Source organism: Dinoponera quadriceps, unplaced genomic scaffold (assembly GCF_001313825.1).
Source record: "Dinoponera quadriceps isolate SergipeBrazil2010 unplaced genomic scaffold, ASM131382v1 scaffold141, whole genome shotgun sequence".
Classification (NCBI taxonomy): domain Eukaryota; kingdom Metazoa; phylum Arthropoda; class Insecta; order Hymenoptera; family Formicidae; genus Dinoponera; species Dinoponera quadriceps.
This window is the reverse complement of record NW_014554256.1, coordinates 645,635-670,756: the sequence shown is the minus strand read 5'-3', so window position 1 is coordinate 670,756 and position 25,122 is coordinate 645,635. Positions and strand designations below refer to the sequence as shown.

Here is a 25,122-nt window from a genome sequence, read left to right as displayed (position 1 = left end):
TGAAATATGCCACTTTTTATGATCGAAATATTCGAATTTTACCAGAAAGATGGGAAAGACAAAATATATAAAATAATAACGACTCTATTTTATTGATTAAATAAATCATTTTCAATAAAATAACATTTGTTTTTCATAGCAAAATTCATTATAACACTCATCCTATATAATTGAACTAATAAATTGTAAATTTCATTAAGGATATTCAGACATCAACCGATTGGAGAAACATACGGAATGTTTGCGAAAGAATCATGAAAATAGATTCCATTACAAAATTTTAAAATTTTTAATAATTGATCTATGCACACACACACTTTGATAATATTCCAACAGAAATAATTTTTATCGAAATATTTTTGCGTTGCGCAAGAATATAATGAAATTAAATATAAAATACGAATTATCTGGCATTTCCAACGCGATCTCTGGGAATTAACCTGAGTTCTGCGCCGTGCTTGAGAAATACATTTCCTGAAATCAAAGTGCACGATCGATCATTATACAATCATGGTGCAAAAATTGCAGTGAATTGGATGATATTATAATACTTCTACCTGCAGTTTGTTGCGGATTTATTCCTATGCCATCATCTGTAATTATAGCTGATGTAGATGGTGGCACTCTAAATTCCTCAGCAGCAAACTTCAGTACAGCAGTAAATGGAGTATTTTCTGGTACGCTAAGTCTGTAATTGATAAAAGAATACATGCAGTTTTTTTGCTTTTCATATTTATGTAAATACACATATTTGTGCATATATATTGAGATATTTCTCATGTTTAAAATATACTTTGAAATAGGACTGGTATTTATTCTGTTAACAAAACGAACTTATTTGTAGTGCAAACAATTTATTTTCCCTCTTTTACAAAATTATATAACAGTATAAAATACAATATATATGTCGTAGTTCATACAAAATCTGAAAAGTTATAATAAAACAAGTTTTTCAATATCATTCCATATCGTACTATCTGGTTGAGTTTTAGCAATAGACAGTCTATTGTACACTAATTCACAAATTTTGGGAGGACCATTTAACAAAGTTTTGATTATTTTGCACAGATGTTCATATTTAAAATCATAATCCGACAACCAATCCCCATCTATCTGTTGCATATTTCGGCCGAAGTAAAATATCGCATCGATGAAATTTATGCAGAAATTGTGATCGTTTTTGAGCAATTTTAAAAGCAATTTACCTTTAATATCCGCAAACGCTATGCATATCGCAGGATGATTTTCAACTAACTTGGAGGTGAGAATTTCCTTAATTAATTTCCCGATCGCATTGTCATTGTGTAATAAAGTTATTGAACAAATCAATTTTGAAACTTGATCGTCATTTATCATTTCGTGTATGCGATTTATCACCCCAGTTTTATCCCCATTAGTTATTGCCATTTCCCATGACATGATTAAAGCTTCATTTTCCATATAGGACAACGGCACTCCTAATTCTTCCAGAGACTCTATAATCGTGTTTATAGAAATAGAATTGCTCATTAACTGATTCAAGAAGACCTTTAGCCTGTTGTATCCCAAATGTTGTGTGTATAGTTTCAAGTACTCGTCAACTATTTCAGTGGAAAGGTGACTGTCCTTCAAGTAACATTCTAATAACTTGTCGCATGCTTTCGCCAAGTCGGTACACGTGTGTGAAAGTGATCTCCCTTCCGATCTTCGGTAGTCTTGCAAATACTTCTCCAAATCGCATTCTTTCCCTTCGGCTTGAACTTTTGCAATCGCTATCTCGACGAAGCGAGCACAATTAAAAGCGTGCGTCACATTTTCTACAGTTATCTCTTTATTCACGCTCGGACCTTGGAGTAACGTGTGAAACGCATCGAAAGTTTCGAAGAATTCGGAGGCATTAGCTTGCATTATTAACAAGCAACCGAGATACAAATTATCTTAAACGATCACACTTACACTTTATATGGCAGATTGGGATCAGAAGTGAGAGTTATTCTGAAGGTAACTTTCGATCTGCAACATATTACATCTTAAGTCAGTATACGTATTTAATATGAGACATAAAACGTTAGAATGACAGAAAACGTATAGATGGATCAAACATATGTATACTTTCGCAATGACACATTTAGAGTAACAATTAGAACGCTATCGTGAAAAAATACATACGCCATAGTAGTTTAACGAATATTATACAAAATATGACAAATATGCTGCTCCCCAAATTGCATCCGATTTGGTTGTAACTGTTATAACTGACGGTGATTTTCAACAGAAAGAAGCTCGAGAATGGCCACGCCGTAGTGTTGTAGGATTTTGCTTACGAGTTCAGCGAAGAAAGTAGCTCAGTGTGAGCACTTTATAATTACTGCTCCTGATTGGTGCATTCTCCTGGACTTATCAGAGATGTAAAAGAACGCTCCAATCACAGACGACAATCACCAAACACTCACTCCGAGCTTTCTCTACTGAACGCATGTAGGCTGGTATTCATAAGTTTATCTTCAGATGCTGAACGACTCATTTCATTGGCTGCGAAGCATTTGTAGGTGAATTCAGGACGGTCTTAAATATAAAATCTGACTATGAATACCGGCCTTAGTGCGTGATTGTCGTATACTCGTCAGTGGTGAACAAGAACAGACCACGATTGTCCGTCTTCATCTATTTCTCTCATTTTAACTCATCCATTTCACTCCTGACGTAGCACGGAACAGAACCAATAATTCGTGGTTCCCCACTGAGAAAATCCGTGGACCGTTGGCTGCGTAATATGTATGCATGTTTCATGAACGTAGAAGAGTTCCAAAGGTAACAGGTAAATCGTGATACTGGCCGCTCTCGAGCTTTTGTCCGCACGAGTGACAGGTATCGGCGGATCTGCACGAATTTACTTCAGGTCGTGAACGCATATATGCGGAAAATTATCTTTCAGAGGGAGAGATAAGACCTTATCTGGACATGGCGGCAACGTCCGAGAGCGACGGTGATTTCGAGAGTGCTGACGAAGAGTTGGGACGTGGTGCGTCCATCAGAAGAGACACGCGAATGACCTACTGGACGTCACCGACAACGGTGGACTCCGAGTCGGACGACGACACCGAGTACGTTCAACGTATGCCTTGCAGGAGTTCGAGTTCGCAGAAAAAAAACGAAGTCTGGATAACGAATTTGCCAGATGTGCCGATGAGTTCTATGACAGTTAGCGATAAGGATAGTAAGGCTGATAGCGGTGTCAAAGTTGAAAGTAACGTACACGAGGGAAGGTCAGCTGATTGTGCGGAAAAGACTACCGATGATAAGCAAGAAGACGCGTCTGTCTCGGTCGAAGCTAGCGGATCATCTGTATCAACCTCTGCGATGGAAAAAAAAGACTTGAATCCTGTACTAGGGAGTAGCAAGATTGCGAAGTCGAAAGATACTGTATCTAAAGCAGAAGCCGCAAGATCTGAGGAAGTCTCTCGAACGCCGCGACAGAATCCAACCCGTCAATCGAATGTGAAGAAATTAGGAACTAAAATTGCTAAACAACATAATGAATTTCTTGTTACAGATGATGTAACTGCAAAACGAGATGAGCATTCAATCGAGAATTTAAATAAGGAATCTTTACAGTCTGAAATCAAGGATGCGGAATGTAGATTGCAAGAGAAATCTGAAAACCGACCGACGGACAATCGACCTGAATCACAAAGTACAGATAATGTAGAGAATTTGCAGGAAGTAGACATGCCCGAGGAACTAAAGTCGAATAAGAAATTTAAAGAAGTTTTCCAGCCCGAGGGTTGGGAAGGCCTTGGAAGTGACATTGAATTACCCGATGAGTTGACGGAAGAGAAATTACAACCCATATTGGAGAGACTCAGCTTAGTGAACAAAGAGCCGGAAAGTTCTTTGGAAAGCTGGAGCAACTGGGGAAACTGGGGTGTAACCTCATTGATCAATACCGCCACCGCGGGTGTATCAACTTTAACCAGCCACGTGTCCCAAGGACTAACACTTTTCGATAATACATCGGAAGCGGCAGAGCCTACGGAAATGACAAGTGCGAAACAAGATGCTACACCTGGTGGTATGATAATTCGGATATTTTCAAATATACATAAGAAATGTTTCGTTTAATCTTTCTTGCGTTAATAATATCGTGGACATTTTTCATTATTCATAATCTCCAGCAGTTTTGAAATTGAATATATGGGGTTTAACATTATCTGTAGAATCCAATACAATCTTGTATTGAAATGCAAGGTGGTGCATATTTTGGCATATTTGGGCGTGTGTTCATCTTTTTTTTTTTTTTTTTTCCTTAAGTGTTGAATCCAGCTTTGAAGTGGATTCAATATATGTTATGTTATACTCTGTATATTGTCAACAGATTCGGAGATGTCGGAAAGTCAGGAACAAGAAAGCTCGTTATACAGTTCATTCGGATTTGGGAATATCATGTCGGGAATGTCGTCGATTACAAAATTGGTTGAGTTGACCAGTAGTAAAGTTATGACGGGTGGTTTGGATACGTTAGAAGCTATCGGCAAGAAGACAATGGAGGTGCTGCAGGATGGTGATCCAGGATTGAAGAAGAAAAGAGCCTTCTTCATGAACGAGACGGACAAGCCGATTTTATCGCAGATTCTCCGAGAGGCGAAGGAAAAGGCTGAGATTCAGGAAAGAACGATCGAGGAACGCACGTTATCCAGGAAGGTGCACTTCGAGACCCTTTTCGACGACTATCAGGGACTTGTTCATCTGGAAGCTTTGGAAATATTGTCGAAACAAAGCAATATGAAGATTCAGCAACACTTGATCGAACTTGACGCGAACGAGTTACTTTCCGTGCAGGAGACGTTGGAGGAAATCAAAGAATTGTGCGATCTGGGCGACGAGTGCGAAGAGGAGAGGAGCGAGAAAGAATTCAAGAACAGATTAGAGACATCCTGTCACGATCTCGGCGTTGACATCACTTACGAGAAGCTACACGGTGTAAGGGAATATTATTTCCGATATTAGCAGGCGAATATTTCTCCTATATTATCACCGGAGAGATAACGATCGGTATTTCCACAGGTTTGGACGGAAACGGAGAATTATCTCGCGTCATCTTCGACATACACGAGTCAGGAGATTTTTCAGACCGCCGTGTCGACGTTAGCGCAGTTCACGGCATTTTCCGTAGAGAGGTTTCACAAGACGGCGGAACTGCTGTTGATCAAAGAACGGCGTAGTACGGTGAACGAGGCCGACGCCTTGGTGGGGCTCGCTAATATTTTGTGCGAGCAGATCAGTTCGTTGGCGAATTCATTCTGCGACACGTTGAACCGATTCACCTCTGAAGCCATCCCGGAGAGGTCGGATGACGTCAACGCAAATATAACGACGATTTTCTTAGAAGTAAGTACATATATTAATGTTGAACGATATGGATAATACGCGACTGTCTGAAAACTTTTTCTTTCCTTCTTACAGGCTGCTAATGCAAATTCGTATATTCAGGACGCCTATAGACTCCTTATTCCCATCCTGCAAATCGGTGCTATTTGATAAGGTATTATAAAATGTAAACATACTTTTTTATCGCTTATATTTAACGATATATTCTCTAGATTAAATATAATTGCCGATCGTACGGACATAGAAATTGTATATTGTTACTGTATTATCCCGTTTTGCAAGTGTTTCTGCTTTCTGTTCACTCAAGATTGCATTTATATCCGAAAAAGGGACCAACTTTAGCTTGATATATTTATCTATTTTAGTTTATATATATACGATATTCACGATATTCTATTTAATTACAAACTCGAGAGAGAGAGAGGGGAAGGGGAGGGTGGGAGATAGAGAGAGAGAGAGAGAGAGGAAATGTATAAAAATATATAACGTTTGACAGACTGATCGAATTTCAGTAAAAAATTATTTTAATATACACTTAAAAGTACTAATAATACTATTACTTTGAAATAATTAAACTTTAGATATTTAATATAGAACATAAAAGGTATAAGGATTTTAATTACAGAACATTTGTAACGTAAAATACAAATTTCAATAAAGCTCACCATATATAAATGTATGTATATATATACATGTATGTATATATATACATGTATGTATATATGTACATATCAACAATGCGCACATAAAAATGATAAGAATGTTATACATGATTTCGTGTGTGATCAAAGTACAGGACATATAAAAATACCTCTCGAGTCTTGTTATATCGTTAGTACTAACAATCCGGCAAAGGAGACTTTACAATATATATACTGGATATGAATAATAAGATGAGATTTGTGAGGATAATAAAGTAATGTGAAGATCTCGAGACAAGGGTTTAATGTTTTCCTCGTTTATTACCAACGGGGGGTTTCTGTAGCTGGAAGTTTGAGCTGGATTCATTTGTCGGTGCGATCAAATTAATTGTCGAATTAAAGTTTAAACTCGCTGTCGGTGGTTTCATGGACGAGCCAATGGCACTATTAGTAGCAGACGGTATCGGTGTCGTATTTTCCCAAACTGTAACAATATATTGAAGTATCATTACTTTTAATTCGTTTGTTGAATGTAAAAAAATTAAACGTAATAAAGCCATGAGCCATGAGGTATTCTTTTTCGCTATCAAAAGTGCTATTTCGTTCCGTTTGTTCTGCTTCTAATATTAATAATACTTCGGAACACGAATTAATTTAATCATTAATAATACTTTCTGTCGGTGTTAGTTAACTGAGATAGTCGATATTTTGGAATTAATGACGTTTTTTTAATCTATTAGAGCACATTTAATATTCTTATGTATCTTATTATAAATACATTATATAGACGTTTTCTGCATACTTGTAGGGTGCGTTTGAATTCACAACGAGCTCGATGATATTCCATTTCCATTAGTATTCATATTCCATTAGTATTCATATTTACAAGCGTTATTGCATAACATTGGCAAAGCCGAAAGCAATGGGAACACACACATACACAGATATATGTATATATATATATATATATATATATATATCATTTTTTTTGTTTTCAAGTTTTGTTAACTATTTAAGTCTTTACCAATAGCTTTGAAACACTTTAAAAATGCTTTATAAATAACGCAGCACTAAATTGCAAAAATTGCAAAATTATAAAGGACTTCACTGTTCAATTTTGCGGATTTTTTGTATTCTATATAAATACACACATACAGGTTGTTTCAAAGGTAAGCTATAGGAAAGACTTGATTAACAGAACTTACAAAAACAAAAGTCTTAATAAAACATACGTTTACAAACTAATCGTTTTCGAGATATTCAATTTCGTCATTATAATAAGCAAGTAATTTTCTTTCTTGCAATTACACATAATTGATATCTCGAAAGTTCGAAGTGCCAGCAACTTTCGAGACACGATAAGTTTCGAAAGCAGATGTTAAGAAAGAAAAGAGAGCACAAAAAATGCAAAGAAATACTAATAAAAAACGTAGAAAAATATAAACAGAAACGGATCATAGGCCATCTATCGATTATCGTTGATACTTTGAATTTTCGAGATATTGATCACTCAACAATATGTATAATTATATACGGATGTGCGCACGCGTATATGTGTATGTGTGTGTATAGAAGGCGCTATCATCCATCGAAAAAGCATGACCTCGTGATTGAGTCTTCAATAGCACATCCCGAAAAACAGGAAGTATACAGAAGATTAATATAATATCGAGATATGATCATTTATATGAGAAATTAACTTGAACTCGTAGGCTTGGATAAAGAAGCATATTATATTCCCCCTTTTTCCCGTAACACCCACAACTGACAACACAAAGAGAAATTTGAAATAAAAATTTAATACCTTAATAACTAAAAATACAGCCCCTACTTTTTTCCTGGAAAGGCAAAGTCAACGTTCAAAAATCATACGATATGGTTAAGAAAAAAAGAAAAAAAAAACGAAATAACCATGAACACACGTTAATTCTACAGTATTTAATAGTAAACGACGTTATATGTTAATAAGTTCTACCTCATAACTAGATCCACGCAAGACCTGAAGGTAGGAGATCTTTAGGGGGGACGATTAAAGTCATTTTTTAAAGGAGTCTTTCACTCTTAACGTAAGAATATGTGTGCATAAAAATATATAGATATAAATAAATATATACAGATATACTTATATATATTTATATATGTATATATTTATGTCATACAATTGCAAGACGGCCGATAACAAGGCCTCTATTTACCTAAAGAATTTCGTGTTTCATAACTTGCCGGTCGGTTTGAGTTCAATGCCGTCGACGATAAAAAGCTTTTATTTCCTGCAAGCATTAACTTTCTTTGAAAACCCACAATGTCCGGATAATGTGACTACGAGAAAGTAGGAAGAATGATTACCTGGCCCGAAGGGTGTGGGACCGCTCGTGATCTTCTCGACGCTGTTCCGACTAGATTTACTGTTTACCTTGATACCATCGAAAACATTGGTGTTATCCTTCAACACGTATTTTCGGAAATTAAGGTACTGTTCCCTTTGCTGTTGCACCTTGGCGTGCACGCTTTGCAACTTGCCAGCAACCGCCACCAGAGACTCGTGAAGTTTACTCATGGCCATTGTCAGTTCTAATAAACCAAAACGGTCACAATCAGCATCACGACGAACAATCTCGAATTAATACTCGACGGAAAGAATAACATACCCTGCGGCGTTAACGTTCTCGGCGCCATCATGGCTTGTATGTGTTTCTCCGTCGTCTCGATCTGCGATCTGAACAACATCAGGTCGTGCTCGAAGCTCTCGGCTAATTCGACGAAGAACTGGAGGGGCGCGTTGTTTTCGTACTGCAGACCCGGCGGAGTATCGTGAGTCCTTTGAGCCACTTCCGCGTTCTGCAATGCCCTCGCCGTGTCCTGCTTCAGCTTATCGGCGAAAGAACGGTCCCGTTGAACAGAGCCGGACAGGGTGGACAGGATTTCCATTAGAGACGCGGTGTCTTCGGCGCATCGATTTAACGGCCTCGCCGAGCCTCTCGCAATGTCCGAAGACAGGACTTTCTGTGTTTTAACAAAGTCCCTGAGGTAAAACGCAGATATTATTAGTACCGTGCAGACACTCCATGTGTGTCGTTCGAGAGACAATTACTTGAACTTATCAATGGTCTGCATAAACTCATTCGGCAGTAAATTCTCCTTGGCAGCTGTCGAACTGCTATTCCCTTGAGACAAGCCTCTGTTGTTGATGGAAATGTCTAGGCCACCGAGCCCTCGATTTGTGCCGGTTGTAGTAGTAGCGGTAGCACTAATTGTCGGTTTAGTACCTAACAAAATATTTCCAGTTTCAGATACAAATAAAGCTGATTTATATATATATAAATCAGTCATAGTATAAACAATTTTTTCTTACAATAAAGGTAATCATTTTGCGAATTAGAGGATAGAAGACGATGTACATACTATTGGTGGTAGATGCACCGAAAGTCAAGCTTCCCGTTGCAGGTGTATTGGATGTAACTCCAAATGTCGGAGCACTTGTTGTGGACGATGTCCCGAAGGTAAGGCCTGTGAATAAAGGTGCGGACGTGCTAGGAGTAGGAAATAAACTAGGTGCGGTAGTCATTGTGATAGCTGTATTGGATCCTAGGAGCAAACTACCAGATTGCGCTTGTGTAGAGGTTGTCGGAGTATTGCCGAATCCAAAATTGAGACTTATGGACGTCGTCGGGACGGAGAGAGCGCCGAACGTTAACGAGCCGAAGGACGTCGTCGGGGTAGTGCTGAATGACGTCGTGGTCGGGGTACCAAATGATGTGTTGCTCAAATTAAAGCCTGTTGCTAACCTTAAAAAGATGATTAAATAGATATACCTTATTGGAAAAAAAAAAAATATATATATATATATTATTATTTATTATTGTAGCTACAATAGTTTGATTGGCGTTTGAAGGTTAACGCAATTATACGTACTTCTGCGCTCCAAATCCGAAACCCGTGTTACCAGATGTAATCGCTGGCGTGCCAAACGTAAATGCCATTTTTTTTTCTCCCGCCGCAGATAAATGTGTTGTACACACACAGTGAATAATTTCGAAGGTACAAACGCGTCACAACACGAACAATTCTAACTTCCCCTCTCTCACGTTCCTGCAACTTCACACTTGTAAACTCAACCAGTGTCGGTTGGTTTAGCGCAATAATAAAATACTTTTATCACATCACATCCGATGATTGTTCTTGTTTTAAGCACTTCAAGCTTTAAAGTGCTTCTTGAACGATCTCGATAGCATTATTATTGCGAGCCTGTTAAATTTCGTCTACGTTTTATTACAATGGAAAGTTTAATCAGCCCTTGAGTCATACTACTTGAGAAATAGAAAGTACCTCCGGCTCCATCATCTAGTCATATCACGACTTCAGTTTCTAGTTAAGTATAGTGGCGACTCGTAGCGAAATTCTGGAACTAAATTACAGAAATAACGGGTCTAATAATTCCGTAAACCTGTTATTTCTTTCAAAATACTGAAGAATCCAAACATTTTTCTGCATTCTGCATATAGTTGATATATTACTTTTATTATATAATATATATGTCATATATACTTTACAATTTGATTAAGGTCTGAAGGTATAAGCCAATCAGATTCAAGAGCTCGTTGAACGGTAATAATACCGAATGCACGCATTGCCTAGCAACCACTTGTCATTACATTGACGTGCAATTCTAAGTATCGCCGCGAAAATATACGCATTGACAGTTGGAGATGACTTAAAAGAAGTTGTCACGATGACGGACGAGGTACGACTGGAAGTGATAAAGAAGACGCAGGATGTACTCGGAAAATATTTTAAGAAACCACCGTTAACCGAGAAATTACTCCGCAAACCGCCGTTTCGCTTTCTTCACGACATTATATCGACTGTAATGTATCGATGATATATATTTAACATATGTGTTTAATTTGTTACATAAATAAATTAATGAATAAATAATATAATTAATTAAATTACACATATGTAAATAATTAAATATATAATTGTTTGGTTTTTTTTTGTTAATTAATTTTAGACACCTTTCACATGGATTCATATGGAAAAACTGATTTTAGATTATAGGACAGACTGGTTTCTTGGAGGGTCTATTTACCGAGGAAGAATTGAATTCTGATAATATAAAAGACAAGGAAGCAAAGCTTGCTTTCTTGACAAAACTCATTGATGTTGTGAGTAAGTACTTTTTAAGATATTTTTCTGTTAATTATTAGGTGTACAACTTTGCTCTCGCCGTTTTTTTTTTTAATTTGAGGCTTTATTGTAAAAAAATGGAGATAAAGTTATGACTCAAAGTATTGTCCATCACTGGCCACTACTTTCTCCCATCTTTTGGGCAATGCACAAATCCCGCGTCGAAAAAACTGGTCATCTTTTGAGGTAATCCACGAATCTATCCATTTTCCGACTTCTTCGTAAGACTGGAAGTGTTGGTCAGCCAGGTCGTGTGCCATTGATCGGAACAAGTGATAATCCGAAGGTGCAACGTCTGGAGAGTACGGCGGGTGGGGTAGGACTTCCCATTTCAACGTTTCCAAGTATGTCTTGACCACTTTTGCAACATGGGGTCGAGCATCGTCATGCTGCAAAATCACTTTCTCGTGTCTCTCGGCGTAGTGCGGCCGCTTGTCTTTCAATGCTCGGCTCAAACGCATCAATTGAGTTCGATACCGATCGCCTGTGATTGTTTCAGTTGGTTTTAATAGCTCGTAATACACTACGCCGAGCTGATCCCACCAAATACAGAGCATTACCTTGGAGCCATGAATGTTCGGTTTGGCCGTCGATGTGGAAGCATGGCCGGGAACTCCCCATGATTTTCTGCGCTTGGGGTTATTGTAATGAACCCATTTTTCATCTCCAGTCACAATGCGATGCAGAAATCCTTTTCGTCTTTGCCTCTCAAGCAGCTGTTCACAAGCAAACAAACGCCGTTCAACATCTCTTGGCTTCAACTCGTACGGCACCCAATACCCTTGCTTTTGAATCATTCCCATGACTTTGAGGCGCTTCGAAATGGCTTGTTGAGTCACTTCCAATGATTGTGCCAGTTCTTTCTGAGTTTGACACGAGTCTTCATCAAGTAATGCCTCCAATTCAGCATCTTCAAAAATCTTTACTCTTCCACCGCTATGCCGGTTTTCGACGTGAAAATCACCGTTCGTGAAGCGTTGAAACCATTCACGACACGTTCTATCACTAATAGCGATCTCACCATAGGTATTTGAGAGCATTTGATAAGCCTCAGCCGCAGATTTCTTCATATTGAAGTAGAAAAGTAAAACCTCCCGCAAATGACGAGAATTCGGCTCGTAAACTGACATCTTCAATTGACGATAACTTTATGATACAGTTACAAATCGACTAATGTAACTATTAGGTTATGTTGACAGATGCCCAAGTTGATTGTACGACGTATATGATCTATTTACTTTGACCACTAAGTTCCACTAAAGCCATCTATAGAGAAACGGCGGGAGCAAAGTTGTTCACCTAATAAATATATAAAATAAAATTTTTAATCAATATTGCGAAATTTACAGAATGGTAGATCACTTGTCAGACATCCTGTATATATATGAATATATATGTATATATATATAATATTAAATATTTTAGAGTTAATTTCGGGCGCAAATTTAACAGTCAGGGCTAGTAAGATTATCTCCGGTCAAGAGCCGACGAAGACAAATGAATTACTACAAGCAATCGGGAAAGCTCTCGACAAAAAGGTAATATATTTTATTATGTGTATACGTGAATATTCTATACACGTAATATATTTTATTACGTATATAGAAATATCTTTTAAAACAAACGAAAAATATTTATCATAAGTCATCATTAATATTAGGTCAGCAGTACAGAGGCAGTTGAACACTACAAGAAGAAGACTTTGGAGAAGAAAGGGAAAGCAGGGAAGTCCACGACCAAGGAAGAAACTCGGAAGAAACCTGCAGCGAGACAGCCTTTGCAAACAAGACAGTTGTCGGAAAAGAACAAGATTTCGGCGGAGCAAAAGAAGAGGTCTTCCAGCACAGGGAGAACATCGGGCGAAGCAAAACGCATCAACGACAAGACCGACGAAAAAGTGACGAGGGAAAGAAAGGAGAAAAGTTCCAAGGATGTTGAACCGGCAGATATCCCGATAGCTGAGGTAGGAAGTAAAAAAAGGACCGTAGTAAAATTGTTTGTACGCAATTGCAAAGTTTCAGAGGAAAAAATGGAGAATAAATGCTGCATGCTTTCCAAGCACATCGTGTCTCAAGCATTATATATACGAAGTTGACTAAAAAGACTTACTTATGTTGGGTTTAGCCAGTTGAAGAAAAAATTTCCGCTTCAGCGCAAAGGGGAAGGTCCTCCTCGTCCGCCAAAAGGAAACAGAATGTCACATCAGCATCAGCGGATGCGATCGAGCCGACGCAACACAGAAGCTCCTCAAGCCGAGTAAGACACTCCGCGCAAGCAAGCGGTTCGCGAGAGAAGGTGGGAAATTTGCCCGCAGAGCTTCTCGGTGAAGAACAAGACAAGTCATTGACGAGCAACCACATCAAGGAAAATAAGGAGAATGGGACACTGGAAGAAGAAGGTGACAAAGTGTTGCAGCAAAACATTGAGAAAAACGATCGCTCGGTGTCGGAGTTTGCGGGAGCTCAAGTTGAAGCTATTGAAACGACGTAACGTTCGATTCTTAATAAGTTCGCTCAATAAGACAGTAACATCTGGGAGTAAGACGGTAGCCGACATATCTAGCTTAACTTGTCGTTTATTCTAGCGTTCTGCAGCAATTGAACACGAGGCCCAAGACTTCCCTGAGACCGCCCAGTGCGAGACCTATCAGTGCCAGGCCGGCGGCACCCAGGATGAGGACGAAAGCGGAATTGATCGTCACCGAGGAAATACAGTAAGACTGTGGGATAATTGCGAGAGACGTTGCTTCGTTGAAGGTATTAAAAAAATGACATTGTGCGACAGAACACCACTGGGCAACATCAGCGTCATCGTGGAAAGTTCCGACTTAAAAGACGACGACGACGCCGAAGACATGGTGGTGATGGAAACCAAGGGAGGTAACGGCGATTTCCTGGAGAACGGAGATTACAAGATAGACAATCAATTGATGCAAGAGCACGGGCATCTCGTGGCGCAAATCTTAGAGACTCAAAGAGAATTAGTCAATACCGACAACGTGGATGTGATGCCGAAGAAAGTGGACATCGTAAGAGAGAGATCATCGGAGACGTTCTTTCGTCCCGAAGAAATATCTTTTATTTTTTTATTACTTCAATAACGATTTATGCTGCAATGTTTTCGAGAAATATTATAAAGCTTATTAAGTGAAACATATTTGAATACAGGCTTGGGAGTCAGGCTCGAAACGTGATCGTGAGGCCGCTGTCAGGGAGATTGATAAATTAAGAGGAACTATACAGACTCTGACGCGTACAACAAATCCTCTGGGGAAACTGTTGGATTACGTACAAGTAACTTATACAATTGTTCTGAAAATGTTACAGTAAGATGTTACGCATTAATCAACATCTCATACGAAATTATGTTTGATTTCAGGAAGATGTAGAAATGATGGAAAAGGAATTGTTGGATTGGAAAAGCCAATACCGTCAACTGAGTGAACAACTAGAGAGAGAACAGAAGTACGTGAGCGCAACATTTATAGTAAACCTGAAGTAATACAACAGTTTTTATAGTTTGTTATAAAAGAAATTTGTTTCAGAGAAACGCAAGAGATAATAGAGCCTATGAAAGAAACGTTGAAAGAAATTGACGGTAACATGAAAACTCAGTTAGATAAAATATGTCAGGTGAAGTCGCAAATTATGAAAAATGATCAGAAAATTCAGCGATTACTTAATGGTCATTTGTAATACGTAGGCCAGTAGCTAGATTTTAGGTTGTATTTTTATAGGCCCCTGAAAATATATATAATTAGACGTTTTATTACAAATTACATATCTCGAGAGATTTAAAGAATATTTACCTATGCGAGACGTTTTTATTTATGTTATATAACCATAGTAGATGTACGTTTAACACTTAGACACTTTATGTTGTACATGTTATTTATATTAATAAAACATTGAAATTTTGAACAAAAATTTGTATCGTGCTTAATTATTTCATATTGTTTGAATCGATATATTGTTTAAATTCTAACAGTAATTATAAATCATAATCGATAGCTATTTGCACACCTCACTAAAAAATAAATATTTACCTCAGAAAAAATATTTCCATTTAACTTTCTCTCTTTGTAGTTTGATATAATCAATAAGTGTTCTATAACAAGAAACAATCATCACGTTCCCTTGGAACGTTTTATTTTTCTTTCATCGTTTAGATTATTATTTCTCATTATTCTTTCATCGTTTAGATTATAATAATCTATAATTCTAATCTATTCTTGGCATACCTTTCTAAATCTCATATTTATTTTGCATCTCCGCAAGTTCTTCCTCGGATATCTTTTCGTGTGTTTTACAATACGAGAACATGAATTTCAAGTCTGTAAATATAAAATTTGTACAGTCAGATTTTCTAAAAATAACAAGTTATAAATAAATATATATTTTATTTTACCTTGTTTCTCTGAGTTACTTATAAACATGACAAGTGCTTTGAATCTTTTAACATTACTAAGATCCTTTAAATACGAAAATACAGGTTCCTGTCTGTTTACAAACTCTGTCTTAAGTATTGTTAATATATCACTAAAAATACTGCTTTCCAGTGAATCTTTAAATATCTTTGGTAAGCTGCCTGGTTGCAATTGCTGAAAGAAAAATTTTCTTTTGTTTTCTGAACTCACTTTTATCGATAAAAGTACCTTGAAAGTAGCTTTGCAGCCAATTAGGTACTTCCTAAGCCACTTTTAGAGACATTTATCGGTAAAAGAGAGAATATGGACTTCTATGTGCAATAAAGCTGTTACTTACTCTTAAATAACTATACCGAATATCGGACGAAGTGTATTTTCTCCAATTTATAACAAATTGTACTGCAGTTTTGGGAACAGGAGGTACTTCTGTATAATTCTCAGTGAAATTTTTTTTCGATTCAGGTTCAATTTTAGTAACACTTTCAAGACACTTTGTGGTATCATTAGAAGACACATCTGATAATTCTACGTCTTTAGTTTTTAACACATCTTTAGCGATGCACGTTTCGATTTCCTCTTTAAAAGGTTTACTCAAATCAGCCTCCTGTACAGGAACTTTTTTAAATGGTTCCTAAAAAATCAGAAAAAAATTTATAATCGCACAAATATTGTAAAATATAAATGTCTTAAATTACCTTTGAACGTAAATGGGGTGGTTTTCCAACAAGTTCTACAATTTTAACATTATCTTTTTCCGGCAGCCAATCTGGAATACGCGAATTTCCTTTTTGTCTTGTCACACTTCCGGTTGTTGGTTCTACAGTAGATTTCATGTCGTTCTCTTTATTACTGTCTACTTTGTTTCCAATTATTTTCTTATTTGATTTTACATCACCCAATATTTTCTTAGCAATTTTTTTCTCCACTAATATGTCATCAGTTATATCTTCTCCAGATTTAATGACTGGCTAAAAATAAATATTAAATATAAATATCTCTATTTTTTTTAACTCAATAATAATGTACAGGCTAGAAAAAGAAATAAAGTTTTACGAACTGATATTTTAACAAATACACAAGATATTTAAAAAATGTTACAAACCAAGGTTGTTCAATCTCGATATATGATGATATTATAATTATGAGCTTGAAACGTTGAATCTGATGGGAATGAAGTTGATCTTAAAGAACATTTTAAGGTCATAATAATTGACCTGTTCTTTTTCGCTGCACCGTTGAACTAGTGCAATAAGTAGAAGTGAGAAAACATATACTTGTCTCGCTTCAACTTATTGCACTAGTTCAGCGGTGCAGCGAAAACGAACAGACCTAATATTACCATCATCCATTGAAACTAAACAATTTTGATCTAAAAGATTTTTTGATATCTCAAGTGCTTTTCGTGACATAAATTTATAACATTTTATCTAGCTCATCCTATATATTACATACTTTTGAATGCTCAAGTTGCTTATTAACTTGATTAAGCAATGCTTTTGCTTCCTTGTTAGAAGGTTCTAATAGCAAAATCTTCTGTATATCTTGTTTCGCCTCTTCGTATTGCTTTAATCCCATCCTAGCTGTTCCTCGTCTGTGATAAGCTTTCACATAAGTATCATTCATTTCTATTGCAGATGAACAATCTTCATGTGCCAAATGCAAGCTGTAAATCCATATTGCAAAGTTATAATTTTATACAGATTAAACAAGACTACCATATATTATTTACTATATTTTTAGATACAAAATTTACTTGTCTTGCTTTAAGTAACAGAGTGCACGATTCGCATAAAAGACAGCATCATAAGGAAAGACTTCAATCGCTTTACTATATGAAACAATCGCTTTGTCCCATTCTTTTTGCTGCACAAAACGATTGCCCTCCTCCTTATATTCTGTTGCTTTCTCATGATCTTTCTGTATTTGAAGGTATTGATTTACTTTAAATAAGGATTCTGAAGAATCATTGCATTGATCTTTCTTTCCCAAGTTGTTATAAGCTTCCTCCTTTGTTACAACAAATAATATTGACTTATTATAAGCAATTTTTAATAATCTTGAGCTATGTATTTGCACAGTATGTGACATATAATTCTTACGGGAAATTTATCCCATGATGTATAATTATATGACTATTCAATTTTCAATACTTACACTTTCCTTTGTTGTATGCTTCTTCTTATTTCTGATTGGAGGTAATGTTTGCTGCAAAATATATATATATTTTTTTAAATTTATTTCTCAACGTACTAATATTTATTGGTTAATTTCTTATTTTTAAACATACCGGCTCGTCGCGTTCGTTCAACAGCTTTCGTTCTTTCAATTTCATCGCCTCTTCCCAATATTTCATATCGAGAAACTCGCTCTGTAGATTTTCCGCATTGTCTTTCACTTGTTTTTGCAATAATATAGACTGATTCAACTCCATGATTAGGATAAGATCGCAGTTAATCTGCGCTATATACTAAGCTCCTTTACTGAAAATATTTAATTAAGTTAGGTTATGTCTCTTTTTTCGCAATAACTCTTTCCTTTGGCGATCGCGATGACGCAGTCAGACATATGCAGTCTGTTCTTTTTAACTGCACTACTGAACTGGTGCATTAAGTTAGAATGAGACATATATATATTTGTCTCGCTCCAACTTAGGGAGAATTCACACCTTGACTGAAAAGCAGAAAGCAGGAAAGCAGCAGCCAATCAGAACTCGCGCTGGTAGTAAGCAGCAGATAAAGCAGAAATTATCGAATATTATTTGATATTGTTGCATTTCCATAGCAATATGACAGAAACAGTTCGTAATATATATACTATAATATTATGATATTATAATTTTACAATGAAATATCTGGGCGATATTCTCGCAATCTATTTATATTGTACGACGAATGTGCTTTTCTGCTCTGGTTTATCCGGATATGGCAAATAAAGCTAAATAACGCGTGAACGCATATGATCTTAACGTATGTCAAATTAGCACAGTATATCTTTCCAGTATTAACGTAACTAGATGTTTATTACGAAAATTGTCGGAAAAGTTTCCGATCCGAATCGTTCGATTGTACTTAGATTTATTTTGTTCTTCCAGCAAAAAACGGATTATTTCAGTCGGAATCTATTTCGAACAGTTTTACAATAGCTGTCCTTATTATGCATGCGATCAGATTACTCTCTCCGCCTGCATTTTCTTACACTTGCTGCATTTAAAACAGGTATATAGGGAACATCGAGGAAAGAAGAGGAAAAGGTAAGACGCATAAAATTTAATTGAACGAATACATCACGCTAGAATATGTTACTTTTTTTATCATGAGCATAGAGAGAGAGAGAGAGAGAGAATAAAAAATCTCGACCATCAGACTATAAAACACAGACGTCTATGAGACACTTAATTCTTCCAAGGTGTTTCCTCGATATTTACTAAATTTTCGCGTCGTCCGGCTAACGTTATTCCTTCACGCACCTGAAATTTAAGCCAGGTTAGCCGACACAGGATCTAACGATCTTAACGAACGCTTAATGACAACGACATTGACTCCTATTCATATTCGTTACCTTGCATGTGAAGCAGCATTTAGCAAGTGTCATTTAAATAAGGAATACGAGGCCGTTAAATAACAAGAGCGACGACCGAACCGGTTTCGCGGATCACGTTGTGGCCGGATTAAGAAAATGCGACTTGCCGATCTCCGATTTTCCGAGTACATCCCGCATAACATATACTCTCGATACTCTTGTTTACCGTGTTTCTACTCAAAATGATCCCGACGTTGTGCACCTGCCTTGCTGCCTGCGTGAGTTGTACAGTGGCGCTGCTCGAGCGGTGTAGCGGCAAATATGTGAAACGGCCGAAAGGGCAATGTGTTCGTCTATTCCTCTGCTGTCGTGCGCAGCGGTCAGAGAATGTGGAGTTTAGTGGTAGTGGCGGGAGGAAGAAGGCGCGATAGGCGAGTGCGACGAAGACAGCCGAGCGAGTCAACAGGAGTGACAAGGACGTATAGCGCGCTGAGATGGAGACAGATGACGTAAGTCAAACAAAGATGTCGTATCGCAGGTCACAGTAGAGGGAGGTAGAGACGGTTTGATGGTACGCGCGTTGAGGTGGGAAGGCAAAAGAGGAGAGAGAAACTAGAGGGAGAGATCGAGCGAAAGAAAAAGAGAGAGAGAGAGAAAGAGCGGGAGGGAGAAAGAGAAAGAGAGAAAGAGACAGGGAGAAAGGAAGAGAGAACGAGAGGGAGGTATTGTCTGACGTGCACACTGCATGAACCGTCCAGTAGCATGTCTCAAACACTCGGCATGCTTGTAGTGAGGTAGTAGTATCGTCGGGAACGAGAAAATCGTCCGCGTGTTTCACCCCGTCAGGGCTGTTTCGTGTATACAGTTACCCTGTGAAGTCGCGCGCGAGACAGCACAGGTAGTTTTCGGACAGAGCCGTCCGAGAGTTCTCGGTTGAGTCAGAAATTCGTTGACCGACCGTTCGGGGCGACAACCGCGCGCGGGACAGTTGTCGTCCTCCGCTGATACATCGAAAGTAGTGGCCGTTAACGTGGTAGTGCGGCAGTCGATCGCGCGAAGTTGGTCGAGTGCGCGAGAGCGAACGAGCGAGAAAGAGGGAAAAAGAGAGAGAGAGAAACGGCAGGCTCCCCGTTGCACTTGTCGTTGGATTCAAACCCCAGGCGGAGAGGAGCCCCCGCCGGAGGTGGGAGAGTTCTCGGGTTCCCACATTCCTGCCTGCCTGCGTGCGAAAAACGTCAAGATCCGCTGCTCGGCATTAGCATTAAAGCCGCGGCTAATGCAACGAGGAAAAGGGAACACGGTGAAACGTGCTCGGCCGCCGCCGCGCGGAGCCGGCGATAGCGCACGTCGCACGAAACGGGTCGCGGGCCATCGCCGCCGTTCTGCCTCCATCGCCGCCGCGGCCGCCTCCGCCGCCGCTACCACCACCGCGGCTGCCACGAGAGACACGACGTCGCTGTAGCGTTCGCCGAGCGAGCGAGCGTACGGGAGATCGCGACTGAGCGACGTTCACGCAGGTCGCGCGCGCGCGAGAGAGAGTAACGAGAAGTCGCAGGCAGAGTTTTGCGCGACCGCGCGAGAGACAGCCGTCTTTTTAAATTTACCGAGGATATATATCTCTCTTTCTCTCTCCTCTCGGCCGAGCGATTATCGAGCGACAGGATTGGCAGATGCGGCGTGAGCCAGTTACCGAGCTCGTGAGCGCGCGCAGTGCGTACGGAAGGCCCCGAGAACGGCATTTCGAGGAGGAGCTACTTGTCCCGGAAGGTGAGCCACGACGACGAGCTGTGCCGACGAGTTTATCCTCGAGGACCGGGAGAGGAGTAAGATAAGAGAAAGAAAAAAGAAAAGTGCACGGTGGGCGAGGTATTTCTCGAGGAGGGCTGTGTGTTGTTTCGTTCTTTCCTTTTTCTTTATTTTTTTCCCGTTGTGCGCGAGGGAGGAGGGAATCACTGGAACGGAGCGAGAGAGAGATCGTGCGCGCGCGCGCGAGATCGTGCCGTACGTAGGAATCCGGGTTTCGTTCGGAGGAAGAGAGAGAAGGAGAGAGAGAGAGAGAGAAAGAAAGAAGGGAAGAGAGAGAGAGAGAGAGAGAGAAAAATTCGTGTGCGCGAGTGTCAAACGAAAGAAGGGCGAGAAAAGAGAAGAGAGAAAAAGAGAGAGAGAGAGGAAGGAAGGAAGGGTGCGTAAGGTGCTGGTGGTGATGATACGCGGAGTGCACCCGATCGATGCACCCGTGCGAGCGCAACACTACGACACTACCGCTGTCGCCACCGCCGTCACTGCCGCTGCTCGCCGCCTCTGGCTGGCTGCTCCTCAACGCCCGGTTACGTTAACGGTGGAATTCCGCTCGAGAGGAATCTAAAGGCGGGGACTCTGACGTCACTCTGCTCATGATAATGAGGTATTCATGATGGCGGAATAACGTGCGCGCTAGTGAGTGAGCGAGAGAGAGAAAAAGCGCGAGGGAGAGAGAGGGAAAAAGAGAGAAAGAGGGAGAAAGAAGTGCGCGCACACACCGCATACCGCATATCACATGTGTATATATATATATATATATACACACACACAATATATGCAATATATACAATATATATATATATATATATATATTGTATATATTTATATATTGCATATATATATTGCATATATATATTGTGTATATACATATATGCCTTTGGTGGCTGCGCCGCGTCCGTGTGTGCAATACGTTTTATCGTTGTCTTCGTCGTTCCACCGCGAATCGCTGCTACTCTCGCCGTCTCGCTCACCTCCGCTCACCCCTTCTCATCCGTCAACCTCTCTCCCTCTGCGGTTGCCTGTCCTCTTTATCTTGTCTCTCATTCCCTCTTATCCTTCCCTCCTCCCCCCCCTCTAATTTTTCTCTCTCACTCACTCACTGCTCGTACTACTCACTATCACTACTCATTATTCACTCATTCGCATACAAATACAACACTCGCTCACTCACCTATTCACTTTTTACTTACCATCTCCTTCTCTCCAGTTCTCACGTTGGCCGAGACGAGACGCGCGTGTGTATGCGGCCCGAGGAGCGTGCGCTCGCGCGCACAGAAGATATGCACCCGTCGACCGCACGGAGATAGAGAGAGAGGTTTTGGATGGATCTAGAGCGCATTGAAATATGCCAAGAAGACGGAATGGGGAGATACCGCTTCCGGAAGGGTGGGACGTCGCCCAGGACTTCGACGGGAAGGTGTACTTCATCGATCACAACACTCGGAAAACTACGTGGATCGACCCCCGGGACAGGTAAGGGCAAAAGAGAAAAATAAATAAAAGCGGGGAGTAAGAAAGAAAGAGAAGCTGCTGCCACCGCATCGCCACGGCTGGCTTCTTTTTCTCCTTTCCTCTCGCAACGCCTCGCGCGGAGTATGCGCGCGGACTACTCATGTATACATCGCATCGATGCGCGCGTGTGTGTGTGTGAGCGTAACTATATGAGCCCTTCCCCTCCGCGCTGCCTCGTGGACGCCCCTCTCGCGCGAGAACCGCGATCTCGCGAGGATACGCGATTCAGCGCGCGATTCGGCGGGAATGTGTATATGGGGTGTATCGTGAGTCGCGCGTGCGCTTTCTCTACGGATTCCACAGCGGATCTGCGAATCGACTTCTTCGGCGAAATTGATCGCTCGTTGCTCAACGTAGCCGCGACTGCGATTAAATCTGTCCCGATGATGAAACCAGCTTGAATGAAAAATTTTCCCCGGAGAAGGGCACGTGTAAAGTTCACGTCGTTATTGGTTCGGATCTCTTCTTCCCTCGATTCGTCGAAAAGCGTCGTTTAATTGCCGGTCGATGCGCGATTCGGAACGAAGAAGAGAATGTTGACGACGATGTTGCCTCGATATTTCACCGCTCGCTGAAACGTGTACGTCGGTATTTACAATTTGATCTCTAATACATACGGTTTAGAGAAAGTACACGACTTTCGAGATATCCGCCGTGTATGCGCGTTTGTGTGTGGGTGTGGGTCGCGTGCGAAGTCGCGACAGCGCGCTCCGGCGTTTCAACGCGGATTTCCGCAGAGAGCGGCTCCGCCGATAAGCCGATTTTTTCGACGATATCGCCAATATATTACTTCACGCTCGCGTTTATGACACCTTAACAATGATTAGAGGCAACGAGAACACAGCTGACCAACAAACAAACATCACGGCACGTATGTATACATACAACCTCGTCATCCGACGTCGATGCGGCGCTTGTGTGAACGTTGCCTAAGTTGATAAAGTATGCATCCGCGCGCATACGCGTGCATACACGTACGTACGTACGAGCGACTCCGCGCACACACTTCTCGCAATCTCGAAGTCTCCTCGAGGCTGCATAGTTGCATACAGGCACGTACATCGATCGCGACAGAAATTGATAGCCGAGTTAACGGGGGGTGGGGGGGTGGGGGGATTTGCTGATTTGGAATTCTAACGTTTATTATTATTCTCACTGAATATGTCGGTGAAATTTTGCTTCTCCATTGGTTTGCTCCGACGAGTCGGCGATTGTAATTTTCAATATCGTTCCCAGGTGCTAAAAATCCACTACTATGTTAGTAACTTTTCTTTTTTTCTTTTACAAAATGTGCGCTGATGATTGAAGACGCACGAAATGCAGATATTGAAACTTGGAAGGAGGATCACCCGAAGATCGATTCGTTGCGAAAATTGGAAACTTCACATCAGAGATCTAACTGACCACAGAGATTCTCCGTTACGTCCGCTATATCCTTCCGAGTTGGCTCCATTCGGCGAGCTGAACGATAAATTTCTTATCAAGAGATCGGGCGCCGTTATCTAACGTCGTTTCAACGATAATACCTTAGAAAAATCTCGGCACTAAATTAACGCTAGATTAACGGGGTGTCGGTATCACTGCTAGAAAAGCCTACCTCCCCCGAGATAGCACTGTTATCAAGCTCTCACCGATAGAGCCGCATGCCAACGACATTCTTCGTTGAATTAGAGAGATAGATTTTACTCGTTCGCGCGTATCTCAGATCACGCATTGCATTTACAGTCGCGATCCACGTAATCTATGTCACTCCAGCCGCCTACACGTCGGAATTCCACGTTCGTCGTGCTCTCTCTCTCTCTCTCTCTCTCTCTCAGCAGACAAGCGTTCTCTCTCTCTCTCTCTCTCTTTCTCTCTCTCAATCTTTCTCTCGTTGCGTAGAAGATGATTTTTTAAATTCATCATTCGATTTAGAGCTCGCCGAGAAAAATAGTACGGTGGTCACGACGGCGCCATGTGTGTGCGCCGCTTAACTTCATGGAATATGTATTCGCGCGCGCGCGCGCGGGTATGTACGCGTATATCCATGCCGTACACCGTGCACCGCCGGGTCTCGCGCCGTGACTCGCCGCGCCCGCATTCCATCCGCCAGGGCCGCGCTCCTTGAGAAAAACGCGAGAAATCTGGCGATCAGGCTCGGCTTCGCTTCTCGTCGGTAAGCGCGGTAACCGCGCGAAAATCGAAACNTAAATGCACTTTACCCCCCCCCCCTCTCTCTCTCTCTCTCTCTCTCTCTCTCTCTCTCTCTCTCATTCGCTCGCTCGTGCACGCACGCATGCACGAGATCGTGACATATGTTCCAATGAACGTTAGAAAAATAAACAAAAAATAAGAGAATGTTTCTCACGAATATATTTGTAGGAATTTCATTTTAAACCTTTTTTTTCTTTGGCAAGATTGCTCGTTATATATACGTGATTATGCGTGTAAAATTCGAAAATTACTCGCGAAACAATAAATTAAATTAATTGTTTGCTGAGTGAGATATTTGTAAAAAGAAAATCGCGTAGCGTGCTTTCAGCTGTTTACCGTTACCGCCGTTAATGCAACCTTCTTCATCGGCTAAAAGCCTAAGCAATTTCAAAATGAACTTGTTTTATTGGCCAATTTGTAAGCTGTCGTTTGGCAGTGCGAAAAAAAATATGATTTACGATTGCCACCTCGTAAAAG

At 40.2% G+C, this 25,122-nt stretch overlaps 6 protein-coding genes across 21 annotated transcripts in view; 3 read left to right on the top strand and 3 right to left on the bottom strand.

Annotated features, from left to right (window-relative positions):
- Window positions 1-73: 73 nt before the first annotated feature.
- LOC106751684 (ubiquitin-fold modifier 1) lies at window positions 74-2,321 on the bottom strand. 2 transcript variants are annotated; one of them, XM_014632704.1, is made up of 4 exons: window positions 2,149-2,315; window positions 1,936-1,992; window positions 558-688; window positions 74-474 (listed from the first exon to the last, which is right to left on the bottom strand). In XM_014632704.1, the coding sequence occupies exons 1-4, from the start codon at window positions 2,151-2,153 to the stop codon at window positions 404-406; spliced, it is 264 nt and encodes an 87-aa protein (XP_014488190.1). In that variant the 5' UTR covers window positions 2,154-2,315; the 3' UTR covers window positions 74-403. The 2 variants fall into 2 exon arrangements, with proteins under 2 accessions (XP_014488190.1, XP_014488181.1); XM_014632695.1 differs by lacking the exons at window positions 74-474; window positions 558-688 and having other exon boundaries at window positions 719-1,992; window positions 2,149-2,321.
- A 346-nt stretch (window positions 2,322-2,667) lies between these two features.
- Window positions 2,668-6,305, top strand: LOC106751595 (protein FAM114A2). 2 transcript variants are annotated; one of them, XM_014632529.1, is made up of 5 exons: window positions 2,668-2,797; window positions 2,915-4,051; window positions 4,355-4,959; window positions 5,044-5,367; window positions 5,443-6,305. In XM_014632529.1, exons 1-5 carry the CDS (start codon window positions 2,761-2,763, stop codon window positions 5,515-5,517), a joined length of 2,178 nt encoding a protein of 725 aa, XP_014488015.1. In that variant the 5' UTR covers window positions 2,668-2,760; the 3' UTR covers window positions 5,518-6,305. The 2 variants fall into 2 exon arrangements, with proteins under 2 accessions (XP_014488015.1, XP_014488023.1); XM_014632537.1 differs by having other exon boundaries at window positions 2,762-2,847.
- Window positions 6,306-6,309: 4 nt separating this feature from the next.
- Window positions 6,310-10,305, bottom strand: LOC106751664 (nucleoporin p58/p45-like). Of its 5 annotated transcripts, none has more exons than XM_014632665.1 (8): window positions 9,921-10,301; window positions 9,609-9,793; window positions 9,411-9,515; window positions 9,100-9,274; window positions 8,657-9,030; window positions 8,355-8,579; window positions 8,204-8,278; window positions 6,310-6,492 (listed from the first exon to the last, which is right to left on the bottom strand). In XM_014632665.1, the coding sequence occupies exons 1-8, from the start codon at window positions 9,986-9,988 to the stop codon at window positions 6,311-6,313; spliced, it is 1,389 nt and encodes a 462-aa protein (XP_014488151.1). In that variant the 5' UTR covers window positions 9,989-10,301; the 3' UTR covers window position 6,310. The 5 variants fall into 5 exon arrangements, with proteins under 5 accessions (XP_014488151.1, XP_014488132.1, XP_014488142.1 ...); XM_014632684.1 differs by adding an exon at window positions 7,813-7,846 and having other exon boundaries at window positions 6,406-6,492; window positions 9,411-9,793; window positions 9,921-10,304; XM_014632674.1 differs by adding an exon at window positions 7,984-8,007 and having other exon boundaries at window positions 6,411-6,492; window positions 9,411-9,793; window positions 9,921-10,305.
- A 40-nt stretch (window positions 10,306-10,345) lies between these two features.
- LOC106751605 (TRAF3-interacting protein 1) lies at window positions 10,346-14,935 on the top strand. 2 transcript variants are annotated; one of them, XM_014632561.1, is made up of 11 exons: window positions 10,346-10,376; window positions 10,571-10,872; window positions 11,060-11,177; window positions 12,621-12,733; window positions 12,856-13,158; window positions 13,320-13,681; window positions 13,780-13,908; window positions 13,980-14,223; window positions 14,363-14,488; window positions 14,574-14,659; window positions 14,740-14,935. In XM_014632561.1, exons 2-11 carry the CDS (start codon window positions 10,738-10,740, stop codon window positions 14,888-14,890), a joined length of 1,767 nt encoding a protein of 588 aa, XP_014488047.1. In that variant the 5' UTR covers window positions 10,346-10,376; window positions 10,571-10,737; the 3' UTR covers window positions 14,891-14,935. The 2 variants fall into 2 exon arrangements, with proteins under 2 accessions (XP_014488047.1, XP_014488037.1); XM_014632551.1 differs by lacking the exon at window positions 10,346-10,376 and having other exon boundaries at window positions 10,565-10,872.
- Window positions 14,844-22,215, bottom strand: LOC106751621 (RNA polymerase II-associated protein 3). 9 transcript variants are annotated; one of them, XR_001375083.1, is made up of 10 exons: window positions 17,909-18,392; window positions 17,776-17,826; window positions 17,375-17,628; window positions 17,074-17,284; window positions 16,317-16,589; window positions 15,959-16,252; window positions 15,603-15,795; window positions 15,436-15,528; window positions 15,241-15,302; window positions 14,844-14,935 (listed from the first exon to the last, which is right to left on the bottom strand). XR_001375083.1 is itself a non-coding variant. In XM_014632623.1 (9 exons), the coding sequence occupies exons 1-8, from the start codon at window positions 18,050-18,052 to the stop codon at window positions 15,440-15,442; spliced, it is 1,509 nt and encodes a 502-aa protein (XP_014488109.1). In that variant the 5' UTR covers window positions 18,053-18,392; the 3' UTR covers window positions 14,849-14,935; window positions 15,436-15,439. The 9 variants fall into 9 exon arrangements, 7 of the variants coding, with proteins under 7 accessions (XP_014488109.1, XP_014488093.1, XP_014488101.1 ...); XR_001375078.1 differs by having other exon boundaries at window positions 15,241-15,528; XM_014632623.1 differs by lacking the exon at window positions 15,241-15,302 and having other exon boundaries at window positions 14,849-14,935.
- A 46-nt stretch (window positions 22,216-22,261) lies between these two features.
- Window positions 22,262-25,122, top strand: part of LOC106751589 (protein kibra) — a 53,707-nt gene continuing 50,846 nt past the window's right edge. Inside the window, exon 1 of the mRNA XM_014632514.1 lies at window positions 22,262-22,413. Within this exon, the coding sequence (XP_014488000.1) occupies window positions 22,286-22,413 (128 nt within the window). The 5' untranslated portion in view covers window positions 22,262-22,285. The remainder of the gene's footprint in view (window positions 22,414-25,122) is intronic.

What these genes read in the sequence shown, in the direction of transcription:
- LOC106751684 (XM_014632695.1), bottom strand. Translation starts at nt 1,887, where the DNA reads ATGCAAGCTAATGCCTCCGAATTCTTCGAAACTTTCGATGCGTTTCAC.
- LOC106751595 (XM_014632529.1), top strand. Translation starts at nt 2,761, where the DNA reads ATGTTTCATGAACGTAGAAGAGTTCCAAAGGTAACAG. An exon ending in ACAAGATGCTACACCTGGTG is followed by an intron (nt 4,052 to 4,354) that starts GTATGATAATTC and finishes TATTGTCAACAG; the next exon opens with ATTCGGAGATGTCGGAAAGT. An exon ending in TAACGACGATTTTCTTAGAA is followed by an intron (nt 5,368 to 5,442) that starts GTAAGTACATAT and finishes TCCTTCTTACAG; the next exon opens with GCTGCTAATGCAAATTCGTA.
- LOC106751664 (XM_014632646.1), bottom strand. Translation starts at nt 9,988, where the DNA reads ATGGCATTTACGTTTGGCACGCCAGCGATTACATCTGGTAACACGGGT. An exon ending in CGGTGCATCTACCACCAATA is followed by an intron (nt 9,275 to 9,410) that starts GTATGTACATCG and finishes ATATTTTGTTAG; the next exon opens with GTACTAAACCGACAATTAGT. An exon ending in TGAAACACGAAATTCTTTAG is followed by an intron (nt 6,493 to 8,203) that starts GTAAATAGAGGC and finishes ATATTGTTACAG; the next exon opens with TTTGGGAAAATACGACACCG.
- LOC106751605 (XM_014632561.1), top strand. Translation starts at nt 10,738, where the DNA reads ATGACGGACGAGGTACGACTGGAAGTGATAAAGAAGACGCAGGATGTA. An exon ending in TTCACGACATTATATCGACT is followed by an intron (nt 10,873 to 11,059) that starts GTAATGTATCGA and finishes AACTGATTTTAG; the next exon opens with ATTATAGGACAGACTGGTTT. An exon ending in GGAAAGCTCTCGACAAAAAG is followed by an intron (nt 12,734 to 12,855) that starts GTAATATATTTT and finishes CATTAATATTAG; the next exon opens with GTCAGCAGTACAGAGGCAGT.
- LOC106751621 (XM_014632607.1), bottom strand. Translation starts at nt 18,052, where the DNA reads ATGGAGTTGAATCAGTCTATATTATTGCAAAAACAAGTGAAAGACAAT. An exon ending in TGAACGAACGCGACGAGCCG is followed by an intron (nt 17,827 to 17,908) that starts GTATGTTTAAAA and finishes TATATTTTGCAG; the next exon opens with CAAACATTACCTCCAATCAG. An exon ending in AGCATACAACAAAGGAAAGT is followed by an intron (nt 17,629 to 17,775) that starts GTAAGTATTGAA and finishes GTTGTAACAAAG; the next exon opens with GAGGAAGCTTATAACAACTT.